General features: G+C 45.6%; 2 protein-coding genes across 9 annotated transcripts in view; one reads left to right on the top strand and one right to left on the bottom strand.

The window, feature by feature from the left end:
• Positions 1–22,285, top strand: part of LOC106601059 (dedicator of cytokinesis protein 7) — a 48,855-nt gene that overhangs the window by 10,009 nt on the left and 16,561 nt on the right. For 2 of the 8 annotated variants that reach the window (XM_082973701.1, XM_082973698.1), the window contains exons 6-34: positions 395–480; positions 679–745; positions 961–1,110; positions 4,660–4,746; positions 5,045–5,201; positions 5,442–5,572; positions 6,653–6,746; positions 6,891–7,053; positions 11,649–11,766; positions 12,756–12,826; positions 12,946–13,084; positions 13,303–13,404; positions 13,511–13,597; positions 14,791–15,022; positions 15,277–15,441; positions 15,666–15,841; positions 16,867–16,968; positions 18,218–18,313; positions 18,572–18,712; positions 18,924–19,037; positions 19,337–19,507; positions 19,672–19,811; positions 19,898–20,067; positions 20,206–20,354; positions 20,797–20,979; positions 21,122–21,248; positions 21,346–21,427; positions 21,591–21,822; positions 21,927–22,079. In XM_082973701.1, coding sequence (XP_082829827.1) covers positions 395–480; positions 679–745; positions 961–1,110; positions 4,660–4,746; positions 5,045–5,201; positions 5,442–5,572; positions 6,653–6,746; positions 6,891–7,053; positions 11,649–11,766; positions 12,756–12,826; positions 12,946–13,084; positions 13,303–13,404; positions 13,511–13,597; positions 14,791–15,022; positions 15,277–15,441; positions 15,666–15,841; positions 16,867–16,968; positions 18,218–18,313; positions 18,572–18,712; positions 18,924–19,037; positions 19,337–19,507; positions 19,672–19,811; positions 19,898–20,067; positions 20,206–20,354; positions 20,797–20,979; positions 21,122–21,248; positions 21,346–21,427; positions 21,591–21,822; positions 21,927–22,079 — 3,885 coding nt within the window. Of the gene's footprint in view, positions 1–394; positions 481–678; positions 746–960; positions 1,111–4,659; positions 4,747–5,044; positions 5,202–5,441; positions 5,573–6,652; positions 6,747–6,890; positions 7,054–11,648; positions 11,767–12,755; positions 12,827–12,945; positions 13,085–13,302; positions 13,405–13,510; positions 13,598–14,790; positions 15,023–15,276; positions 15,442–15,665; positions 15,842–16,866; positions 16,969–17,580; positions 17,668–18,217; positions 18,314–18,571; positions 18,713–18,923; positions 19,038–19,336; positions 19,508–19,671; positions 19,812–19,897; positions 20,068–20,205; positions 20,355–20,796; positions 20,980–21,121; positions 21,249–21,345; positions 21,428–21,590; positions 21,823–21,926; positions 22,080–22,285 lie in introns of all 8 variants that reach the window. The other 6 variants (XM_082973703.1, XM_082973704.1, XM_082973699.1 and 3 more) reach the window with 6 other exon arrangements.
• On the bottom strand, positions 8,182–10,196 carry LOC145877595 (uncharacterized). The gene is made up of 4 exons (XM_082973697.1): positions 9,672–10,196; positions 8,858–9,007; positions 8,638–8,748; positions 8,182–8,527 (listed from the first exon to the last, which is right to left on the bottom strand). Exons 1-4 carry the CDS (start codon positions 9,975–9,977, stop codon positions 8,510–8,512), a joined length of 585 nt encoding a protein of 194 aa, XP_082829823.1. The 5' UTR covers positions 9,978–10,196; the 3' UTR covers positions 8,182–8,509.

The following is a 22,285-nucleotide window of genomic DNA, read 5'->3' as shown; positions in this document are numbered from 1 at the left end:
AAGGTGAAGTAAAAAAATATGTGTATGTCCTCAATAACATTTTTTGCATGTGCTGCATTGACCATGCAGACGGAACATAAGTGTCTTGTGGTCAAAGAACAACAAATGTGCTCCATGAGTGACACACACGGCGTATCACATTTAACAAACAAAACATTCAAATACCGTTAAAGAAGGTAAAGTAAACGCCCAAACCGGTTCGTGCATCAATACCGGTATACCGTTTACTGCCCAGCCCTTCTTGCCTCTGTCTCCTTCTCACGCTCTCTCCCTCTTTCGTTATGTCTGTGTACACACTACTGTGGTGTCTGTGTCAACGTTGCCATGGCGTCTGGCTGTGTAAATGTTGCCGTCGTGTTTATGTTCTCACGGCTATGTGTGTGTTGTCTGACAGGATGAGGCTGTGGAGAGATGTTCTGTCCCAGAGGTCCCCAAAGAACACTGTGGTCAGAGGATCATGGTCAAGTGTCTGTCCCTCAAGTGAGTGACCATCTGTCTGTCCTTATCGTTCCTAAAATGATCCTTGTCGGTCACTCTCACTTATACCCTTTTCACACTAATGTAAAGAGTCACAGTTCAGGTTAGCACAATAGTAAATACATTTTGGCATTTTATTAATTTATCAATCATATTTCCTTCTCATCCAAACACATGTTGTGCTTTTTGAACCCCCTACAGATTTGAAATAGAAATTGAGCCAATATTTGGGACTCTTGCTCTCTATGATGTCAAGGAAAAGAAAAAGGTACCCATGAGTTTTCTAGAAATGTTTAGACTGTACATATACAGCATGTTTATTTTTGAATGATCATATTATGCTTATGTCATGCTGAGCTCATGCTTTGACTGATTACATTATTCTAGCTCTCAGTATGCCTCAAAGGTCTTGTGCTTTAAATCTCAGTCAAAACATAATTAATATCCCATGACGTACATTTTCTCATCTCCTCCCCCTCCCAGATCTCAGAGGACTTCCACTTTGACCTGAACTCAGATCAGATGAAGGGCTTGCTGCGTCTCCACACGCCCCACACAGCCATCTCCACCCTGGCCCGCTCAGCCATCTTCTCCATCACGTACCCCTCTGCAGACATCTTCCTGGTCATCAAGGTACTGGACATAGGGCCACTAGGGGGGGCACATGCAGAGAGTCCAGAGAAGGCTCTATGTCACATTACAAACTACTGACTCTCTGTAGGACTTTCTCTTGGTCTGGTCACATGTTCAGGGGAAAACCCCTAGTCCTGTCCATATGAACTGTTAAAGATACAAAATATTTTATCTTCGATCCACCTACCACAATGTTTTTTAGGTGTGAACTGAATTACACAGCAAATTCTCCGCTGTTAAATAAACACAGTGTTAAATTTAACTCTCTTCCAGTGTCAATACGGGTCCACACTTTTCGGTGTGAAATTAACACTTTGCTTAGTGTAAAGCCTTATTTGCATATTTCCCAGTGTGCCTTACCTTTCGTGTGAGTTGTAGAGTTACCACCCATGACTGTATTTGTTACTTACAGAGACATGGCTGTTGCATTCATTCATTTTCAGTCCTGTAGCCTTCACTAAGTGAGATCCCAAGCGAATATGTTATCATTAAAATTACTATATTTTAAGACAAGACAATCCATATTTTATAAGCCTTATTTTGAGGGCCTAGTTTACCCTAATACAGTGGCCTGCAACTCATGATTTACAGGCCACATCAGGTGTACAAGTCATATTTTTGGGGTACGATAAATATTTTGTTTTTACAAAACATACACATACAAACGACAGCGTACAGACGCACACAAACATCAACGACACCATATCTTTGAACGCGACCCAGTTGTTTGTTATAAATGTTCTATTGCCATACTGGCTGGCAACATTCTTATCGCTTGCTTGCTTGCTTGCTAGCTAGCCAACTATGGCTAACTTGCAGTCATGTCAAAAAGGAGCAGCCAGAATAACAGCAAAGTAGCTGCATTTGTTTAAGCTGTTTTCTAGTGACCATTTATTTAGATGCGTCCATAACAATGAGCTAATGATGCGTGAATTCGCCTGGCATAGAAAATGTGCTCACTCGTCAGGACACTTGTTCAGAGGAGCTAGCCAACAACACAGCTATAGTAACACAATCACTTCAAACTGAAGTTGGAAAGACTGCAAATTAGCTGTGTTCCATTTGACCTTTTTTCAATATAATTTTTTTTGTAAATATCCATAAAAATGATGCCAGCTGATTTATGATTTTGACTTGCATAGAAACGCTGCCTGCCTGTCTGTCTCGTCCCGACTCGTTCATTACTATGGGACAGTAGGAGATCGAATTTGAATATTAAAACAATGTTGCAAATGTCGAAGACACAGACAAAGGTTTATACAAATCTCTGCTGCTGAAAACAAAATGTTACTCTAAAAGAAATGAGATAATGTCTAGATGCTTTTTATATTGGAGATCAAGTTTGTAAGTTGTCTGGCTGGGCTGATGAGACGGTGGATTGCACAGTTAGATGGAACAGAGTATAAAGGTATTTCGACGTCCTAGATTTAGCCGGAGGCAACTTGTGGAATAGACACCGACTGGAATGCGGTTTTAACCAATCAGCATTCAGGATTAGACCTACCCGTTGTAAAATTAAGAAATGACTCTGCCGTTGTACTGTAGAATTTGTGAATTTTGTCTCTTGTATAATAAATTCTATACATTAGTTTATACTGGATTAAGCGTACATTTTCATGAACTGTAATTTAGTGATGTTCCAACATTCCCTCCAACTTGTGCCAATATCAGTTATATTTTGGATAGGCTCTCTGCAAAGTTTTGTATATCTTACCTATCATATTTATATCCGTTTCTGACTCAAATAGGATTCCCTCAAGATTGCTCCGATCTCCAAATGATTTCAAATCGAAACTTTGTGATATTAAACTTTTAAGTTGCATGTATTTGAAAATATCTTCACTGGTCAGTCCAAAATTGCTTTTTAATTCTGTAATGGAAATACATTTATTTCCTATTACCAAGTAATTTACTGTTTCTATGCCTTTAGTTTTACTTGTGGACCAATTTATCAGTGAATTATGAAAGCTATCCAAGGATTGTTCCATAGGATTGTGTTTTAAAGAGTGATTTTGGTTCTTGTAGAATACATTTCATTTTCTTCTATATTGTTATAGTGTTTTTAACTATGAAGTTGTTTCCTGGTTGCAAAAATTCTAAAAGTTCACATAATTTCAGTTTGTGGCAAAACAAACAAGTATAGTGTAGATAGTCATTGTACCATCTAAACCGCTGTGAAATATATTTTCTATAACCAAAAATATTGTATTTTCAGCTGTTTGAAGCTGGTGTACAAAACCAAAAGTAAAAAAGACGCAAAAACTAAACTTAAGAACAGTCAGCATAGAAATAGCGCACATAGAACAGATCTACCGCTTCTTAGAGTTGCTTTCAATGAGAATGACATATCCATGTGAATTAGGTCGGGTTGCCCAAAAATCTATGTATTGCTGCTTTAATGTTCTCAGCTTTATCCTTTGAAAATAGACACATGAAAAGATTCTGGGGATAAGCATGCGCATCTTCAATATGTACCCATTGTTCCTCTGTAGTGCATTTAACTATATGTCACAAGTAGAAGACTTACAATTCCATGTCTGGAAGGTTTAAACCACCCTCAGACTTAGGAAGATGTAAGACTTTCCTTTTTATTCTTTGAGTTTTATTTGCAAATTCAAAGTCAAATTAAGCTGGCTTGCAAAGTGGTGTAATTTCCATTTGGAATCAAGCTAGAGTGGAGATATCCAACATTTTGAAATGTTTTCACCCACAACCTGCATTCAGAATGACTGCCATGGTCAGGAGGACTAAGATGTGACACTACCTTAACCATCTAAACTGGAACAATCATTTCAGTAACGGGTGCAATAAGTCCAACTAACAGATTGGATTAGTTTAGAAAAATGTATGTTATCTTTGTGTAGCACAAGACTAATTAATCAATCAATTGAAAAAAAAATCCTAAAATCTACCTGCAATAGAACACTGGGTACTGTTAACACCCAACACTGGGTACTGTTAACACCCAACACTGGGTACTGTTAACACCCAACACTGGGTACTGTTAACACCCAACACTGGGTACTGTTAACACCCAACACTGGGTACTGTTAACACCCAACACTGGGTACTGTTAACACCCAACACTGGGTACTGTTAACACCCAACACTGGTGTTCTTATGTAACACCGTCAATCAATACAAGGTAACACTGGCCAATTTGCTGTGTAAACTGTATTTGAGCAGACCATCCCAGACAAATCAGTGGATATCCTTCAGCCACCAGAATGATTCATGCCAAGTGGCTTTGCAATACCTTATCATGGCTGCATTATACCACTTATTTACTTTAGATAAAGTTCTGTAAGCTTTGCCACATAGGTGACAGTGAAGTGCAATGACCTATTTGTCTTTACCTAGTGAATGTGACATTAGTTATTGTGAAGATGCATCCAATATTTGCATTTCATATATTGCTTTAGAAATGTATGTGCATGCACCATGTGTGCACCATTTGCAAATAATGGTCAGGTCAGCAATGTTCACCGTTACACACATGTCTTGTCTGTATGTATATGTTTTGTGTGTATGTGTGTGTGTGTGTTTCAGCTGGAGAAAGTCCTTCAGCAGGGAGACATAGGGGAATCCTGTGAACCCTACATGGTCATGAAAGAGTCGGATTCATCAAAGGTAACAGTAAGTTCATAGTATCTATCTTCTATTGGTATTTTCTTTGCATGTGTACATGCCTGTATGGGGTCATGCACATAGGACTGTCCAGCTGGGTAGCCATCAGCATTTCTCAATTCGGCTTAGTCAGACAACTGCAATATTTGCAATTCCCTATTCTGAAGATCAATGTCCAACTAACTCTAAAACATTATATAAATATTACAGTATCACCTTGCAATGGCCTTTTCTCAAGGCCCTTGATAGCGCAAGCTCCCATCCAGGTTTCCAGTCCCCACCAGTCAGTCTGTCTCTCTCTGTTTAGCACAAGGAGAAGCTGGAGAAGCTGCGTCTGCAGGCGGAGACGTCGTGTAGCAGGCTGGGGAGGTACAGGATGCCCTTCGCCTGGACGGCCATCCACCTGGTCAACATCGTCAGCAGTGTGGGGGGGCTGGAGCGCTCCGACCCCGACTCTGACTCTGGTACTTATGACCTCTGACCTCAACCAAACACCCCCTGGTTTAATCACAGTTTGGATATCAAGCACACACACACAGATTCTCTCTTAATATACAGATGGAAATACACATGGAAACACATGGAATTCCTTACATCAGACACTTCTTGTTGAATTGTGGATGTAACAAAAGTGTCATCATTTCATAATAAGTATGTAATAATTGTTATTTATTGTCTAAACGGATGACTTGTCTTTTTGTCAGAGCGGAAAGGCCATGGAACTTGGAACGAGAGAAAGAAGAAAGGGTTTGAGCGGATGAGTGTAGGAGAGGACATGTGTAACTTTTCCACCTTCCGTCCAGCCACTCTCACAGTCACCAACTTCTTCAAACAGGTCAGTCAGAATGTTGTGTGTTTCTGCTACCCAGGTGTACATCATAAGTATTCACCCCTCCTGGATTTCTTAAGCATTTTGTTGCGTTACAAAGTGAGATTGAAATGTTTACAAAATAATACAACTGAATATAATGTCTTGGTTATGTAAGTACTCACCCCCTTCGTTGTGGCAAGCCTAAATAACTTCAGGAGTAAAAATGTCCTCAACAAATCACTTAATAAGTAGCATGGACTCACTCTGAGTGCAGTAATAGGGGTTAACATGATTTTTGAATGACTACCTCATCTCTGTACCCCACACATACAATTATATGTAAGGTCCCTTAGTGACGTAGTGAATTTCAAGCACCGATTCAACCACGAAGACCAAGGAGCATTTCCAATACCTCGCAAAGAAAGATGGGTAAAAAAAAATCAACCAGACACTGAATATCCCTTTGAGCATGGTGAAGTTGTTAATTACACTTTGGATGGTGTATCAATACACCCAGTCACTACAAAGATACAGGCATCCTTCCTAACTGAGCTGCTGGAGAGGAAGGAAACCACACAGGGTTTTCACAATGAGGCCAATTGTGATTTTAAAGCAGAGTTTAATGGCTTGCTTGCCAAAATGTTGTACTATCCCTTTAAATCTCCTAGAAAATGTATGGCAAGACATGAAAAGTGCTGTCACAAAGATCAACATTCATTTGGACAGAGCTTGAAGAAATTGGAGAAGAATAATGGGCAAATATTGCACAATCCAGATGGGCAAAGCTCTTATGAGACTTACCCATGAAGACTCACATCTGTAATGGCTGCCAAAGGTGTTTCTAACGTATGGTGAAGGTGAATACTGATTTTAATCAATATATATTTTTCATCATTTATATTTTATACGATTTTATCTTCGACTTTGACATTGCAGAGTATTTTCTGTAGATCTCTGACATAATAAAGAAAAAAGAAATCCCACTTTGTAACAAAATAAATATGAAGAAATCCAAGGGGTATGAATACTTGTTATAGACACTGTAACCTGTCTCAGTGTGGTTTGTGTCTGTGTGCCAATATACTATGATCTTTGTATCTGTAGGAGGGGGACAGGCTGAGCGATGAAGACCTCTACAAGTTTCTGGCAGACATGCGCAGACCGTCCTCTGTCCTACGCAGACTGAGACCTGTCACAGGTACCTACTACAGTACCTCCTCAGCACACACATATATGTTTATATATAATCACCTGCACAAATTCTATAGGCTAAATAGAGAATATATTTTATGTTTACTAGTGTAACCTTGTTTTTCTCTCTTCCTGCTCCTTCTGTCCCTAGCCCAGTTGAAGATAGACATCTCTCCTGCCCCAGACTCTCCTCACTACTGCCTGTCTCCTGAGCTGCTCCATGTCAAGCCCTACCCTGACCTGAGGGTGCGCCCCACCAAGGAGGTGCTGGAGTTCCCTGCCCGCTACGTCTACACGCCTCACACCACCTACAGGTCAGTCTACACCCCTCACACCACCTACAGGTCAGTCTACACCCCTCACACCACCTACAGGTCAGTCTACACCCCTCACACTACCTACAGGTCAGTCTACACCCCTCACACCACCTACAGGTCAGTCTACACCCCTCACACCACCTACAGGTCAGTCTACACCCCTCACACCACCTACAGGTCAGTCTACACGCCTCACACCACCTACAGGTCAGTCTACACGCCTCACACCACCTACAGGTCAGTCTACACCCCTCACACCACCTACAGGTCAGTCTACACCCCTCACACCACCTACAGGTCAGTCTACACGCCTCACACCACCTACAGGTCAGTCTACACGCCTCACACCACCTACAGGTCAGTCTACACGCCTCACACCACCTACAGGTCAGTCTACACGCCTCACACCACCTACAGGTCAGTCTACACGCCTCACACCACCTACAGGTCAGTCTACACGCCTCACACCACCTACAGGTCAGTCTACACGCCTCACACCACCTACAGGTCAGTCTACACGCCTCACACCACCTACAGGTCAGTCTACACGCCTCACACCACCTACAGGTCAGTCTACACGCCTCACACCACCTACAGGTCAGTCTACACGCCTCACACCACCTACAGGTCAGTCTACACGCCTCACACCACCTACAGGTCAGTCTACACGCCTCACACCACCTACAGGTCAGTCTACACGCCACACACCACCTACAGGTCAGTCTACACCCCTCACACCACCTACTGGTCAGTCTACACGCCTCACACCACCTACAGGTCAGTCTACACGCCTCACACCACCTACAGGTCAGTCTACACGCCTCACACCACCTACAGGTCAGTCTACACGCCTCACACCACCTACAGGTCAGTCTACACGCCTCACACCACCTACAGGTCAGTCTACACGCCTCACACCACCTACAGGTCAGTCTACACCCCTCACACCACCTACAGGTCAGTCTACACCCCTCACACCACCTACAGGTCAGTCTACACGCCTCACACCACCTACAGGTCAGTCTACACGCCTCACACCACCTACAGGTCAGTCTACACGCCTCACACCACCTACAGGTCAGTAGATTTATACACTGTCATAGATCATACCACAGCTCAGAATTTTTTTTTTCTGATTTTTATTTGCACACAAAATATACAAAATGACAGCAGTAAGAATGAATTAGAATTAAAATAAAGAACACGTACAATAAAAAAGGGCATGTGTTAAACACAATTAAAAGTATTCAGAAGTATAATACAGTGGTATAAATATATAATGTTATTGTAATTCAGTTTATTGGGTGGGAGTTTTTGTTCTGTGTGAATTATGCTTGTATGAGTAGACAGGGTACTTAAGCACCAGGGAAAAGTCATGGAGTGTAGTTTCAGTAGCTACAGTAGCTGGTGTTAAGATTCAGTCGAACCATCAGGTGATGTGACAAAGGACTGGCTATCTCCTGGCTTCACTCTGAAATAAAAAACAAAGCAAACTTAGTCAAACACAGCATCCATCACTACATCAATCATGGGCAGATTCTATTTAGAATTGTTCAAACTATGTCCAGCTATTATACCCACCAGTTTCTGTAGCTTGGTCAACTGTTGGCTCTGACTCTCAATGCTCTGTTTTTGGAACTGTGTCCATGTTAGCAGGCCCTCCAGAACACTGGAGTGTTTTAACGCCCTATCCTGAAAACACACACGCACATATTAATTTATGAATGGAACAGAACCGATTGAGCGTGTTGGCATTGGATTGTTTGGCATAATCTGTGTGTGATTGAGAAGTGTACCTTACCTTTAATTCTTGAATGCTGTTGGGGGGGTAGTTCTGAAGGAATGTCTCCAGGTTGATCACCTTGGTCCTAAGCTCTCCCTCTTCCTGCTCCACCCGGGCCACCTTGCCCTCGGCCTCCTCAGCCTCTGACTGCAGCTCAGCCATCTGGCCCTTGGAAAAGAGCATCTGGCTTTAAATCCTCTCCCTCCCACTGATCTCAGACCAGCTGCTCAAACTGGCTTGGCCTCAATATACACTGGCTGGCCAATGTCATTCTCACACTCCCTCTGTTCTCAGAACATTAGGATCTATATTGAGTAAACAAAACTAATATGTACATGGCTTTGTGTTTATGTTGAAAAGCTAGCCAGATAGTTCAGTGCTCAGGTTCATGGCAGTTATTGGCCCATTCAGCCAAATAGCCAATGGTGTCTGTTCAGCTGCTCTCTCTCCCTGTTGGAGCCCAGAGGAATAGAGCTTATCTGACTGACTGGGATTTCAGATTGTTGGCAAAGCAGGGTTATCTCTCTGCCCTGTCGCTCTGTGGAGTGAAATCCACAAAATGATCATCATTTTAGATGCTTAACCCTCTCAAAACGCATCTACCAATTGATGACACTGTCAGAGTTAGTTTGAGGTGTCTGACTGGGTATGTTTTCTCCAGTAAATATATATATCTACTGTACACCTGACAGAGTAGGTAAGGTGCAAGATACAAATTCTACTGAATAAAAAGCCTCTGCACACTTAGATCTATGCACATTTCAGTAATTTAATTGGTAAGTTTTGGTTCACAGTAGACCTTCGTCAGAGCAGGACGAGTACGTTTCCTCACCTGTATCTGTTCTAGCACCTGTCTCATCTGTCTTTCCTTCTCTGCGGCCTGGCCTGCCTCCTGCCCCAGCCTCTCCAGCCTTTCCTCATGTCTCCTCAGCGACCTCTCGATCCGAGCGAACTTGGCATCTGTGCTCTCGTAGACGTGGTGGAGGGTCTCGCTGAACTGCAGCACGCCGTACATCAGCACGTTCATGTCATCAATGGGGGCAGCCTGGTTAGTCTTCTGGGCCTTCCGGACGGGGCTGGCTGGGATCCCTGCTAAACACATGGCCATACACAGCAGGCAGAGTAGTGTGGCCCTCATCCTGACCTGAGGACAGAGGCTATATAGAGAGATTATTTATTTGTCTCTTCAGAGAGACTATCGACTCCAAATCTAGTGAGAATCGCCCAGTGCCCCTTCCTATGCCTGTTTGTCTTAACGCTTTGTTAAGGCTGTTACTCCTCAGTTCTCATTATAAAGTTTCCCTGGGTTCATTTTCTCATCTGTATGTCTAAGTGCCTCAGGTCTGTAGTATCTTTTTCGTCTCACCTCGGATATCAGTAATGACACGACTCTTTTATATCGGGTGTTCAAAATGACTGTGAAACATTAGCTCAGTCGTGGTCCAATCAGAGATCAGCTCTGTGGCCTTAGTCAGGCTGACCTTGGCATTCATCCCAACCTCTGGAGTAACTCTGTCAGGCCTCCAGGTGGCAAATACACATGACCTACATTAACATCAACTGAGTCTCTGTTTGTCCTGGTAGATATGGACCAGGGCCTGGTTGCATACAACATCTCAAGTTTAACTTTAAGTCAGATTCACAAAACATTTTAATGTGAATTTCTCTCGTAAATGAAGTGAAAAAGTTAATGGTGCCCATGAGGTCCCTTAAGTGCTTCATTCAGTATGGATATCAATGTAAACAGCTTTTGTGAAGGTGAATGTTTTCCTCTGCCCTGGTTGCAGAAGGAAAACATCAACCAGCTAGCTAGCTACTTAGCTAAACAATGGAAGGTGCACAATCAATGGTTACAAAGCCAGCTGGCTAGTTAGCTACCTACTCTGTAAGTTAGCTTGATGTTTTAGAAAGTAATAGAAAGAAGTTGAGAAAAAGGTAACTACAATAAATGTTTTATTTGTTTCTTCTGTCTTGAATGTATAAGTTATATTTTGCAATCTCCCAAAATAAATGCTCTTTGACAAGACCTTCAGTCAGTAAATCAGGTCGTCTCCATGGTAACCAGAAATGTTCTTCCGTATATGCTTTCAAACTACCGTAAAACCCCTTAAGTATGCCCTTACCTATGGGGAAACGTTTGAGGGGTTCTGCAACGCCGTTCAACAATTATCTTAGGTAAGGGAACATTATTCCTTAAGGTAAATCCTTAAGAGAATCACTTAAGATGTTTTATGCAACAGGGCACTGTATTATATTGGGCTGACCATCAGACCATGACAATATAATGTCACACTGCTCTGTGTTGTTGAGTGTGTGGATTAACAATGTTCTTGATAAGTAAATGACATTTTGGATCGGAATATACTGGTATGCTCGGAAGTTCTTTCACATGTTTGACTTGGACAGGAGTTGAAGGTCACTCACACCCTGCTAGGTCTCACATGGTTTCTCTCTCCCAATCCTTCTCACTTTATAGGCCTATTTGTTAAGATTTATTTTTGATTTGCTATAAATCTGTGGCAATTACCTAATACTACCCTCTAATTTAGGCTAGATATTCTGTTTTTGTTCCAGAAATGTGGTAAGGAGTCACATGCCAGATAGAATTGATTTGACCATGCGTGCTGCCTGTGGTGCGTGCCTTAGTCAGTAGGGAGGATATGTTGGCAGACAGCCGCAGCGTGTAGGTTAGCTGAGCTGAAACTAGAGTGTAATGACCCCTCTATGCCTTCCGGGTTGTATTATGGAAATCAAATTCACTGCCATTTCTTTCTTCTCCCTCATCTTGTCCTCCTCCTCCCCATTCCAGGAACCTGCTGTATATCTACCCCCAGAGCCTGAACTTCAGCAGTCGGCAGGGCTCAGTCAGGAACATTGCTGTCAAGGTGCAGTTCATGGCAGGAGAGGATCTCAGTCTGGCCATGCCGGTGAGTGATTGGCCTGCTTCACCAGTCCACCAATCACAAAACAGGAAACCTCTACAGATTTGTAACACAGTGCTCTCAGGACAATGGCGTCCCCCTCAAAAAGAAAAGCCTGATGCTGTGAAAAAATGATGTGCCCCACAAGAGTAGGTCACTCTACAATAATGTCCAGTGTAGGTAACCCTAGTTCCTGGTTTTTGGAAACAGACAACCTTTTTTGATTGTTAAAACAAACTGAAGGAGGGATTTTACTGCATAATTAACTTCCTGTCGGAAAGCTGTGGTGTTGTTTAGTCTCAGTGCAGTGGATTCTTAATCCAATTGGAGCCTTTAGGACACACCCTAATCTAATCTGGGACCCTGGCAACAATGTCACAATCCATTGAAGGAGCCCTGTGGAGACTTCTCAACAACTATTGGACATATTCCCAGTCAAATTCAATTAATGATGTTTAGAAACCAGCTAATTATAAATGACCTAATTTGGAAGACTTCCAACTGTAATGCTAAAGAACCGTAGGTTACATTTCATTTAGTATGACATGTTATTTACATAGCAGTTGTGAGAAGGATTCTGGTAAATTCCTATATGGACATACAGAGTTACAAAACATTAGGCCATGACAGACTGACCAGGTGAAAGCTTTGATCCCTTATTGATGTCAATTGTGAAATCCACAGTGTAGATGAAGGGGAGGAGACAGGTTAAAGAAGGATTTTTAGGCCTTGAGACAATTGAGACATGGATTGTGTGTGTGCCCATTCAGAGGGTGAATGGGCAAGACAAAATATTGAAGTGCCTTTGAACGGAGTATAGTAGTAGGTGCCAGGCACCGGTTTGAGTGTGTTAAGAACTGCAATGCTGCTGGGTTTTTCACGCTCAACAGTTTCCCTTGTGAATCAAGAATGCTCTGAGGGCAAAAGGTGGTGCAGGGGGGTGTTTTGTACAAGGGCATAGATCCAATAAAAACTGTCTCCTCTCATCATAATAGGTGATCTTTGGGAAATCCAGCTGCACTGAGTTCTTTACTGAGGCTTATTCACCCGTCATCTACCATGACAAGTAAGAGCCTGTTCCCTTCCACACCTTTCCTGTTACACTCCTCTCATCCTCTCATTCTGTCTCTTTCCTCCTCCCCTTCCCTCTCTCACCTATCTCTCTCTCTCTCTCTCCCCCCTCAGGTCTCCAGAGTTCTATGAGGAGGTGAAGATGAAGATTCCAGCCAACCTGACAGACAACCACCACCTCTTGTTCACCTTCTACCACATCAGCTGTCAGCCCAAACAGAACACGCCCCTGGAAACGCCCGTGGGATACACCGTGAGTACGCTTCACTAGGACCCGGAGGTTTTTCCACTTGCCTGACCAGGGAAAACTATGGACCCAACTTAGGGTGCTTCCCTACCCATTACATACCTCCGTTACAAGCTACTAATATTTAGGCCTTTGAAACACTAAACGTGTCATCAGTGATTAGCTGTGCTGTGTCTTATTTATGTGTTATGTAATAATGTGCATTAAATTGTCTGTGTCCACAGTGGATTCCTCTGATGCAGCATGGCCGTCTACGGACCGGTTCCTTCAGTCTGCCGGTCTCTGTGGAGAAACCCCCACCCAGCTACTCCGTCCTCACCCCTGACGTAAGTGTGCGAGCACATGCATGATTAGTTCTCATGAAGTCACGAGTTTGCATGCTTAGTCTGTGTGTGGCTGGGTTTTGATGTAGGTAGTGTGTGTGTATTGCAGGTGCAGCTTCCAGGCATGAAGTGGGTGGATAATCACAAGCAGGTGTTCAATGTGGAGGTGACAGCTGCCTCCTCAGTTCACACTCAGGTAACTCTCTCTCTCCCTCTACCTCTCCCTCTACCTCTCCCTCTACCTCTCTCTCTACCTCTACCTCTCTCTCTCTCTACCTTTCTCTACCTCTACCTCTCTCCTCTACCTTTCTCTACCTCTACCTCTCTCTACCTCTACCTCTCTCTACCTCGCTCTCTACCTCTCTCTACCTCTACCTCTCTCTACCTTTCTCTACCTCTCTCTACCTTTCTCTACCTCTACCTCTCTCTACCTCTCTCTCTACCTCTCTACCTCTCTCTCTCTACCTCTCTCTCTCTACCTCTCTCTCTACCTCTCTACCTCCCTCTCTACCTCCCTCTCTACCTCTCTCTCTACCTCTCTCTCTATCTCTCTCTACCTCTCTCTCTACCTCTCTCTCTACCTCTCTCTCTACCTCTCTCTCTACCTCTCTCTCTACCTCTCTCTCTACCTCTCTCTCTACCTCTCTCTCTACCTCTCTACCTCTACCTCCCTCTCTACCTCTCTACTTCTCTCTCTACTTCTCTCTCTACCTCTCTCTCTACCTCTCTCTCTACCTCTCTCTCTACCTCTCTCTCTACCTCTCTCTACCTCGCTCTCTACCTCTCTCTACCTCTCTCTACCTCTCTCTCTACCTCTCTACCTCTCTCTCTACCTCTCTCTACCTCTCTCTCTCCTCTCTACCTCTCTCTCTACCTCTCTCTACCTCTCTCTCTACCTCTCTCTACCTCTCTCTCTACCTCTCTACCTCTCTCTCTACCTCTCTCTACCTCTCTCTCTACCTCTCTCTCTACCTCTCTACCTCTCTCTCTACCTCTCTACCTCTACTCTCTACCTCTCTACCTCTCTCTCTACCTCTCTATCTCTCTACCTCTCTCTCTACCTCTCTCTCTACCTCTCTCTCTCTACCTCTCTCTCTCTACCTCTCTCTCTACCTCTCTACCTCTCTCTCTACCTCTACCTCTCTACCTCTCTCTACCTCTCTCTCTACCTCTACCTCTCTACCTCTCTCTCTACCTCTCTACCTCTCTCTCTACCTCTCTCTACCTCTCTCTCTACCTCTCTACCTCTCTCTCTACCTCTCTCTACCTCTCCCTCTCTCTCTCCCTCTCTCTCATCCTCTCTACCTCACTTTCTCTAATACTCTAGTCAATGGGATTGTAAATTAAATGAATACCCCCCGTCCCCCCCAATGTGACTTTGTCTCTTAGGACCCCCACCTGGATAAGTTCTTCACCCTGTGTTACGTCCTGGAGGAGTACTCGTTCCCGTTTCGTCTGAAGGACTGTATCATCAGTGAGGCCAATGTGGAGGGTGAGCTGAAGGCCAGCATGACGGGCCTGCGGGGGGCGCTACTCGACACATGCGTCCGCTTCCTCCACCAGCTGCTCTCCAAACTCATCCTGCTCATCGTCCACCCGCCCGTCATCGCAGGACAGATCGGTGAGTGGCTTGGCGACTTTACAGAGGGCGGGCATCTTAGATTGACTCATCCCTCATGGCCCTTTCAAGATCCTCATCTCTCCCGCAGAAAGACTCCTGGTCAAATAGTTCTCCCAGATCTAGGATACATTTTTTAAATAATTTACGTCTACACTCGATTGAGCTTGCCTTGTACAATGGAATAAATGGAACAGTCCCAAAAGTGCAAACCCAGGTGTGATCTCTGCCTCTTTTTCCCCATTCCCATCTCTCAGTGAACCTGGGCCGTGCAGCGTTCGAGGCCATGTCCCTGCTGGTCAACCAGATCCATAAGAACCTGGAGGGGAACCAGGACCAGCATGGCAGGAACAACCTGCTGGCCTCCTACATCCACTACTGCTTCCACCTGCCCACTGCTGAGCCTGCCATGCCCCCTACTGGTGAGGAATGGAACAGCAGGCACTGAAGATTCACTATTTCTCCACACCAGCTGTAATGATGTAGTCCCAATGCTTTCAAGGAAGAGTATTTTCATCTATCCATGTCCCTGATGTGCTTGGGTGTGATTCATTTAACCTTGTGGTTGGAGAATTCTCACTCAACTACTAAAATGAGCATAAGTGTGTCTTTTGGTATCAGTGTCCTCCTCTTCCTCCTGACCCAGACGGGGCCACCCCGGCCTACGAGCTGCCCATCCAGTACGCCACGTTGTCCAGGGCAACGGCCCGCCCCAGCACCCTGCACCTGGCCCGCTCCAAGAGCATCAGTAACTCCAACCCTGACCTGGCCAGCACCCCCACGTCACCTGACGAGGAAGTGCAGAGGATCATCTCCAGCAAGGTCAGTTCTACCTCCAATACAAATCAAATGGTATTGAATTGAGTTCTTTCATTGGCTTCTCTCCGGTAATACAGCTATCTTAGACATTGCCTCTTTCCTGTCTAGGTACTGTAATTACAACCTGTGCTGTACTGTAAATACATCCTGTTCTGTCCTCTGTTCTGTCCTGTCTAGGTACTGTAAATACAACCTGTTCTGTGCTGTCTAGGTACTGTAAATACAACCTGTTCTGTCCTGTCTAGGCACTGTAAATACAACCTGTCCTGTCTAGGTACTGTAAATACAACATGTTCTGTCCTGTCTAGGCACTGTAAATACAACCTGTTCTGTCCTGTCTAGGCACTGTAAATACAACCTGTTCTGTCCTGTCTAGGCACTGTAAATACAACCTGTTCTGTCCTGTCTAGGTACTGTAAATACAACCGGTCCTGTCTAGGCACTGTAAATACAACCTGTTCTGTACTGTAAATACAACCTGTTCTCTTTCTCCTCTAGTTGGGGAAGTAAAGGCACTATGTGACGAACTCCTGAATATGTTATCTGTGTGCTTATGATAGTGTTGCTGCCTCTTCCAGTCTAAACATAGACACTTTTTCAAGTTGGGGTTAAATGGCATTCTGGCTGTTTAAATGTACGCTGAATGTCTGTCCAACGTGTTTCCTGTGAATAAACATACAATCAGACTCTCCTCGTCCTCCTGTAGTGACGCTCCAGTGTCGTATCTTGATGTGCATGTCTGTGATTCCTGTCTGTCTGTGCCAATGGTTGGTTGGTTCCACATCTGTGGTCAATTATGCAATCTTGTGGTGTGCCTATGTATGTCTGTCCCTCTGTGTTCTATCCCTCGCTATTCCCCTCGCTATTCCCCTCTCTCTCTTCCTTCCTTCTCCTCCCTCTAATTTGACCCTTGTCTCCACCCCTCCCTGATCCTCCCACCCTCCCTAACCTTCCTTCGCTCCCTCTCTCCCCCATGGCCTGTGGCTGCCTGTGTGTCGGTGTGGTGGCTGATGTGATATGGTGTTCAGGGGATAGACCGCTCCCACTCCTGGGTAAACTCTGCTTATGCCCCCGGGGGCTCCAGAGCTGTGCTACGCCGGAACCCCAACTTCACCTGTGAGCTAAAGCAGGTGCCAACAACCCTCCTTCCCTACCTTCAACTACCTACCTACCTACCCCTCCACCATGGGTGCCGGTTCATTCAGTAACGAGAATTGTTCAGAACGTTGCAGAGAGAAATATAATGACCAGAGCGGACGTGATTCCCTATTCTACACGAGTCAATGACGTCTGTTCTACCCGATACATTTCTATCTGAACATTCTGTAACGTTTTGGCCTCCGGAACAAACCCCATATTCACCCCGTACCCAACAACACCCTCCTCGCTCCCCTTCCCTCCTCCACTCCTATGTGGCTGCTGCGCTGTGTTTGTCTACGCTCCGTTTTGTCAGCTGTCTTGTCATTGGTCTGTTCCTTATCCCCTCCTTGGCTTAGCTCGACTCAGCCTCGTTATTCACAATTCTGCTTTTCACTAGGATCACACTTCATCCTATCAACCGCATGGAACATCTGAACGTCACTGGCACTAATGTCAGTTCTATCCAAGCTAGTCATTTGAGTCCAGGAAGTCCTCCAGCCATCCATCACGTTTCTTGTATTTTTCATTCATCTTTTTCCACCTTGCTCACTCCTGCTCTTTGTCTTCATCACTGTGTTTCCATCGCTCCACTACTCTGTCAGGCAAGTGATCGTGGCTGCAATCGCATGTCTGCCTTTGTGGACAGCGCCACCTTCTGTTCAGCTCCAACAAGACAGATTGCCAAGAAGGTACCGTTGTCATACACTGTCTAAAACACTATATTAACACCCTTGTTCATCCTCATCCATTCTGTCTTTGTCAGTATGTGTAACACACACACAGATGCTTATCAGTTCATACTGTGTGTGTGTGTGTGTGTGTGTGAGAGAGATAAGTAAGTGTTTAATGCATTATCTTTTGAATCTTGACACAGTCATCAAAGCCATGTATGAGTGAAGTTTGTTATCTGGGATCTCCTAGAATAAGCCTACATTTATAAGACCTGTCTAGAGTCTCATGTTCCTCTAATGCTACCTACAGGATTCATCACGCTAGTGTTCTACAATAATCCTGTTGTTAGCACAGTAGTAGCTTTTCTCACTGTGTGTTTGTTAGCAGACAGACAGCCCGACCTTTTTATGAGAGATTATATGGTACTAGTGTTAGCTCAGTATTTTCACATTTTTACCTGGGTATTTTAGCTAGCTTTTCCTGCGTTAGCCTCTGTGTTGCTAACGGTGGTGTACTGCACTCAGAGTGTTTCTCTCTGACCCTGTGCCTGTTTACTTCCTGGTGTAGCTGCTCCATGAGGAGCTGGCTCTGCAGTGGGTGGTGAGCACCAGCACAGTGAGGGAGGCAGCACTGCAACAGGCCTGGTTCTTCTTCCAACTCATGGTACGTGTCTGAATGATGCGGATGATGATGATGACGGTTGCGTCTGTATGGCATCGTTCATGAGATCTTGATCTTACTCACTCGTCCTCATCACACAGGCCGTTTATGGATTTCCGTAAATCAAGAAACAGTTGGTCAAATTCCTCATTTAGAGAAAAGCGTGAAGGAATATGATGTTTTACATAGCCAGTGTTCATTTGAAGAATTAGATACAATCCGTGATCCCTCTTTTTCTCCCTCCCTCTCCTCCTCTCCCAGACGAAGAGTATGTCCCACCACCTGTTCCTGTCCTCCCGGATAGACCTTCCCAGACGCCAGCGCTTCCCAGACCGCTTTGTGGATGACATCGCTGCTCTAGTGGGTGCTATCAGTGCTGATGTAGCAGGGCGATACCACAAGGTACAGTGGCCACAACCCAAGGGCCATTAGAACGGAATTGCAGAACATAGGAGTCACGTTTCCCTTTTTTAGGGAATACATAGTGTACCTTCTATGTCCTCTTAACCCTTCCCATATTCTCTAATCACTGACTTTCTCTCCCTCCTCTCTCTCTCACGCTCCCTTTTGTTCTCGCTCCCTCCCTTTCTCTCCCTCCCTGTCTCTCTCTCAGGATGTGGAGCTTGTGGAGAGGTTGAACAGCAGTCTGGCCTTCTTCCTGAATGACCTGCTGTCTCTCATGGACCGTGGCTTTGTCTTCAACCTCATCCGCTCCTACTACAAACAGGTACACACACACACACAGGTCCTGTCATCTGCTCCAACGATAAACACAGACACCCACTCACCCACTCTCAGACACTGAGTGTCTGGTTGTACTACAGACAGGCACGTACGAACATGCATACAGACAGTGTCACTATTCTGCCACTAAAGCCAGTATTTACACCCACTGTCAGTCATCAACGGAGTCATCACAAATGACATCATTTGCTTTTACTGCAACCAGTCCCTGAATACGTTGTCTTACACATACCTGAACCATATGTCTCTCTCTCTCTCTCTCTCTGTCTGTGTGTGTGTCAGATTGCCAACAAGTTCCACACAGCCCAGAACCCCAGCTCTCTGACTGCTCTGAGAATGGACTTCACCCGCATTTTGTGCAGCCATGAGCACTATGTCACCCTCAACCTACCCTGCTCCACCCTCAGCCCTCCCGCCTCGCCCTCCCCCTCCACCTCCTCCACCACCTCCCAGGTAACTCCACTGGACTGGAGGCTCCATTCATTACTAGGCAACACAGTGATCTTGACCAACGGCCAACTTTGTCATCGGCTGACATCTGTAGTAATACTCTTGCTAGAAAGTCCTTCCTCTCCCTCCTCCCACCATCCATCCATCCATCTCCCTCCCTCTCTCAGGGCTCAGCGTTCTCCAGTATGCACCAGGACCAGGGTGTGGCCAGTATGTTTGAGCTCTCTGTCCCCTTCAGACAGCAACACTTCCTGTCTGGCCTGCTACTGACTGAACTATCCCTCATCCTGGAGCCTGATGGGGAGGGGTGAGGAGGCTTCACACACACAAGCTCTCTCACACACACCCAACTAGACACACACGGCACGTACTGACTCATTCAGCCTCCCCCAGGGTGTTTTTCCTGCATAAGAAGGCCATCAGTGCAGTCCACTCTCTGATGAGCAGTCATGATGCGGACCCTCGCTACACGGACCCCCAGGTGCGAACCCACATCGCCCAGCTCTACCTGCCCCTCATCCCCATCGTCATGGACACCCTGCCCCAGCTCCATGACTTCACAGGTGAGAAGGACACTCTGTAGGTCAGGGGTCGGCAACAGGCTGACCACGTGCCAAAAACGGCCAGCAAGTCTTTTGGGGTTGTACTGAAAGACTTAGGTTGATAGAATCAGCAGTATGTTTTGTTCCTGTGCTTGTCAGACACTTCTCAAGCCCGGGGCCGCCACGCCCCCGCTATGCAAGACGACGGGGACCCAGACAACGGAACCATCAGTCAATCTGTCGCCATGGCGATCGCTGGCTCCCCGCTGCCGCATGCCAAAGCCCCCAACTTCACCATGCCCACGGTGGTGAGTAATGAGACACCATCAGCCCCCCTCTGCTGTGTGGAGCTTACTGCCTCAGGCTTTCATATCTCAGGCATTTTTAGTAATTCCAGTAACCCTGGTAACGATTGAACTTATTATCCCCCTCCCTCTGTTATTGAGATCCTTTGTAGTACACTTCCACACTAAGGTACAGTACCAGCATGGGGCAAATCCACAACACCAGAGGGGGTACAGCATGCCTTCTAATGACAGCCTCCATACTGAATGACCCCTCACTACCTGTAGATGGCTCACTGCTCATGAGCTCCTCTGACACTCTTTCTCATCCACATAGTTTGGAACGTGACATAGTTTGGAACGTGACATAGTTTGGAACGTGACATAGTTTGGAACGTGACATAGTTTGGAACGTGAGATCAGGAGAAACTCCTAGCCCTAATGTAGGCGTTCATCTCTCTCCCAGGCTGGTCGTCAGTGCAGCTCTCTGTCGGCAGAGTGCAGTAGGACTCTGCTGGTGTCTTTCCTGTGGGTTCTGAAGAACGCAGACGCTGCTCTGCTGGAGAGCTGGGTGTCAGACCTCTCTGTGATGCAGATCAACAGGCTGCTAGACCTGCTGCACCTCTCGGTGTCCTGCTTCGAGTACAAGGTAGGCACCACTCCTGTCCCCCCCTCACTGATCAGACCGCTGTACCTCTCGTCCTTCACCTGTTACCCCTGTTGGACTCTCCGACCTGAATACCTCCTATTATAGCTGTTCTGACTGCTCCATCTCTGATTGGTTGTCCCAGGGGAAGAAGGCTCTGGAGCGTATCAACAGCCTGACGTTTAAGAAATCTCAGGACATGAAGGCTCGTCTGGAGGAGGCCATACTGGGAACCATCGGAGCCCGACAGGAGATGGTCCGTCGCTGCAGAGGTACCAGCACCGGATGGGCCACCGTAGTTTGAGATTTTCTACATGCAATGTTCCTTTGTGGTTGTTACAAGTGTCCGTATATTTTGTTTTTGTTCAGAGCGGAGTCCGTATGGCAATGAGAACGTCAGATGGAGGAAGAACGTCACTCACTGGAGACAGAACACAGACAGAGTCAACAAGTAGGTCCTCGCCATGTGCACAGATTAATGCCGAGGTAGACCAACGACTTGATAGAGCTTATCATCAACGGTCTGTGTTCAGTATTTGTGTAGGCACGTTGTATAGTGAAGTTTGTACGGATTTGTGGGTGTCTGAGGGACTGTAAACCCTGTTTCGTTGCAGAACTAAAGCGGAGACAGAGCAGGAGTCCGTGGTGGATGGAAACCTGGCCACTGAAGCCTCTCTGGTCGTCCTGGACACGCTGGAGATCATAGTGAAGACGGTGCTGGTGTCAGAGCTGAAGGAGAGTGTTTTGGGCGGGGTGTTGAGAGTCCTCCTCCACAGCATGGCAGGGAGTCAGAGTGCCCTCTTCCTGCAGCACTGCTTCACTACACAGAGGGGACTGGTCTTCAAGGTGTGTGTGTTTCTGTGTGTGTGTGTGTCCGTATGTTAGTTACACACACAAAGCTACGTGTGTGTGTGGATTAAGTGTTGTGTGTGTGTGTGTGTGTGTGTGAGTTCCCAGAGATGCTGTTTGAGGAGGACACAGAGCTGTGTGCTGACCTGTGTCTACGTCTGCTCCGCCACTGCAGCAGCAGTGTGGGGTCTGTCCGGAGTCAAGCCTCCGCCTCCCTCTACCTGCTGATGAGGCAGAACTTCGAGATCGGCAACGTGAGTCTCACTCATACAGAAGCTTGTCATCGCCTGGAAAGACAAACCGCATTCACACTCCGTTTAACCGTTATGAAGTGAAACAATAGTGAAACGAAGCGTGAATTCAGTTTGGATTTCCAGGCTAATAATACAAATCCAATCCAGTATACTTGTCCTATGCACAGGATACACGTGGTGTATATGTTATAATGAAATGCTTACTT

This window comes from Salmo salar, chromosome 03 (genome assembly GCF_965601325.2).
Source record: "Salmo salar chromosome 03, fSalSal1, whole genome shotgun sequence".
Taxonomy (NCBI): Eukaryota; Metazoa; Chordata; class Actinopteri; order Salmoniformes; family Salmonidae; genus Salmo; species Salmo salar.
This window is presented reverse-complemented; position numbering and strand designations above follow the sequence as displayed.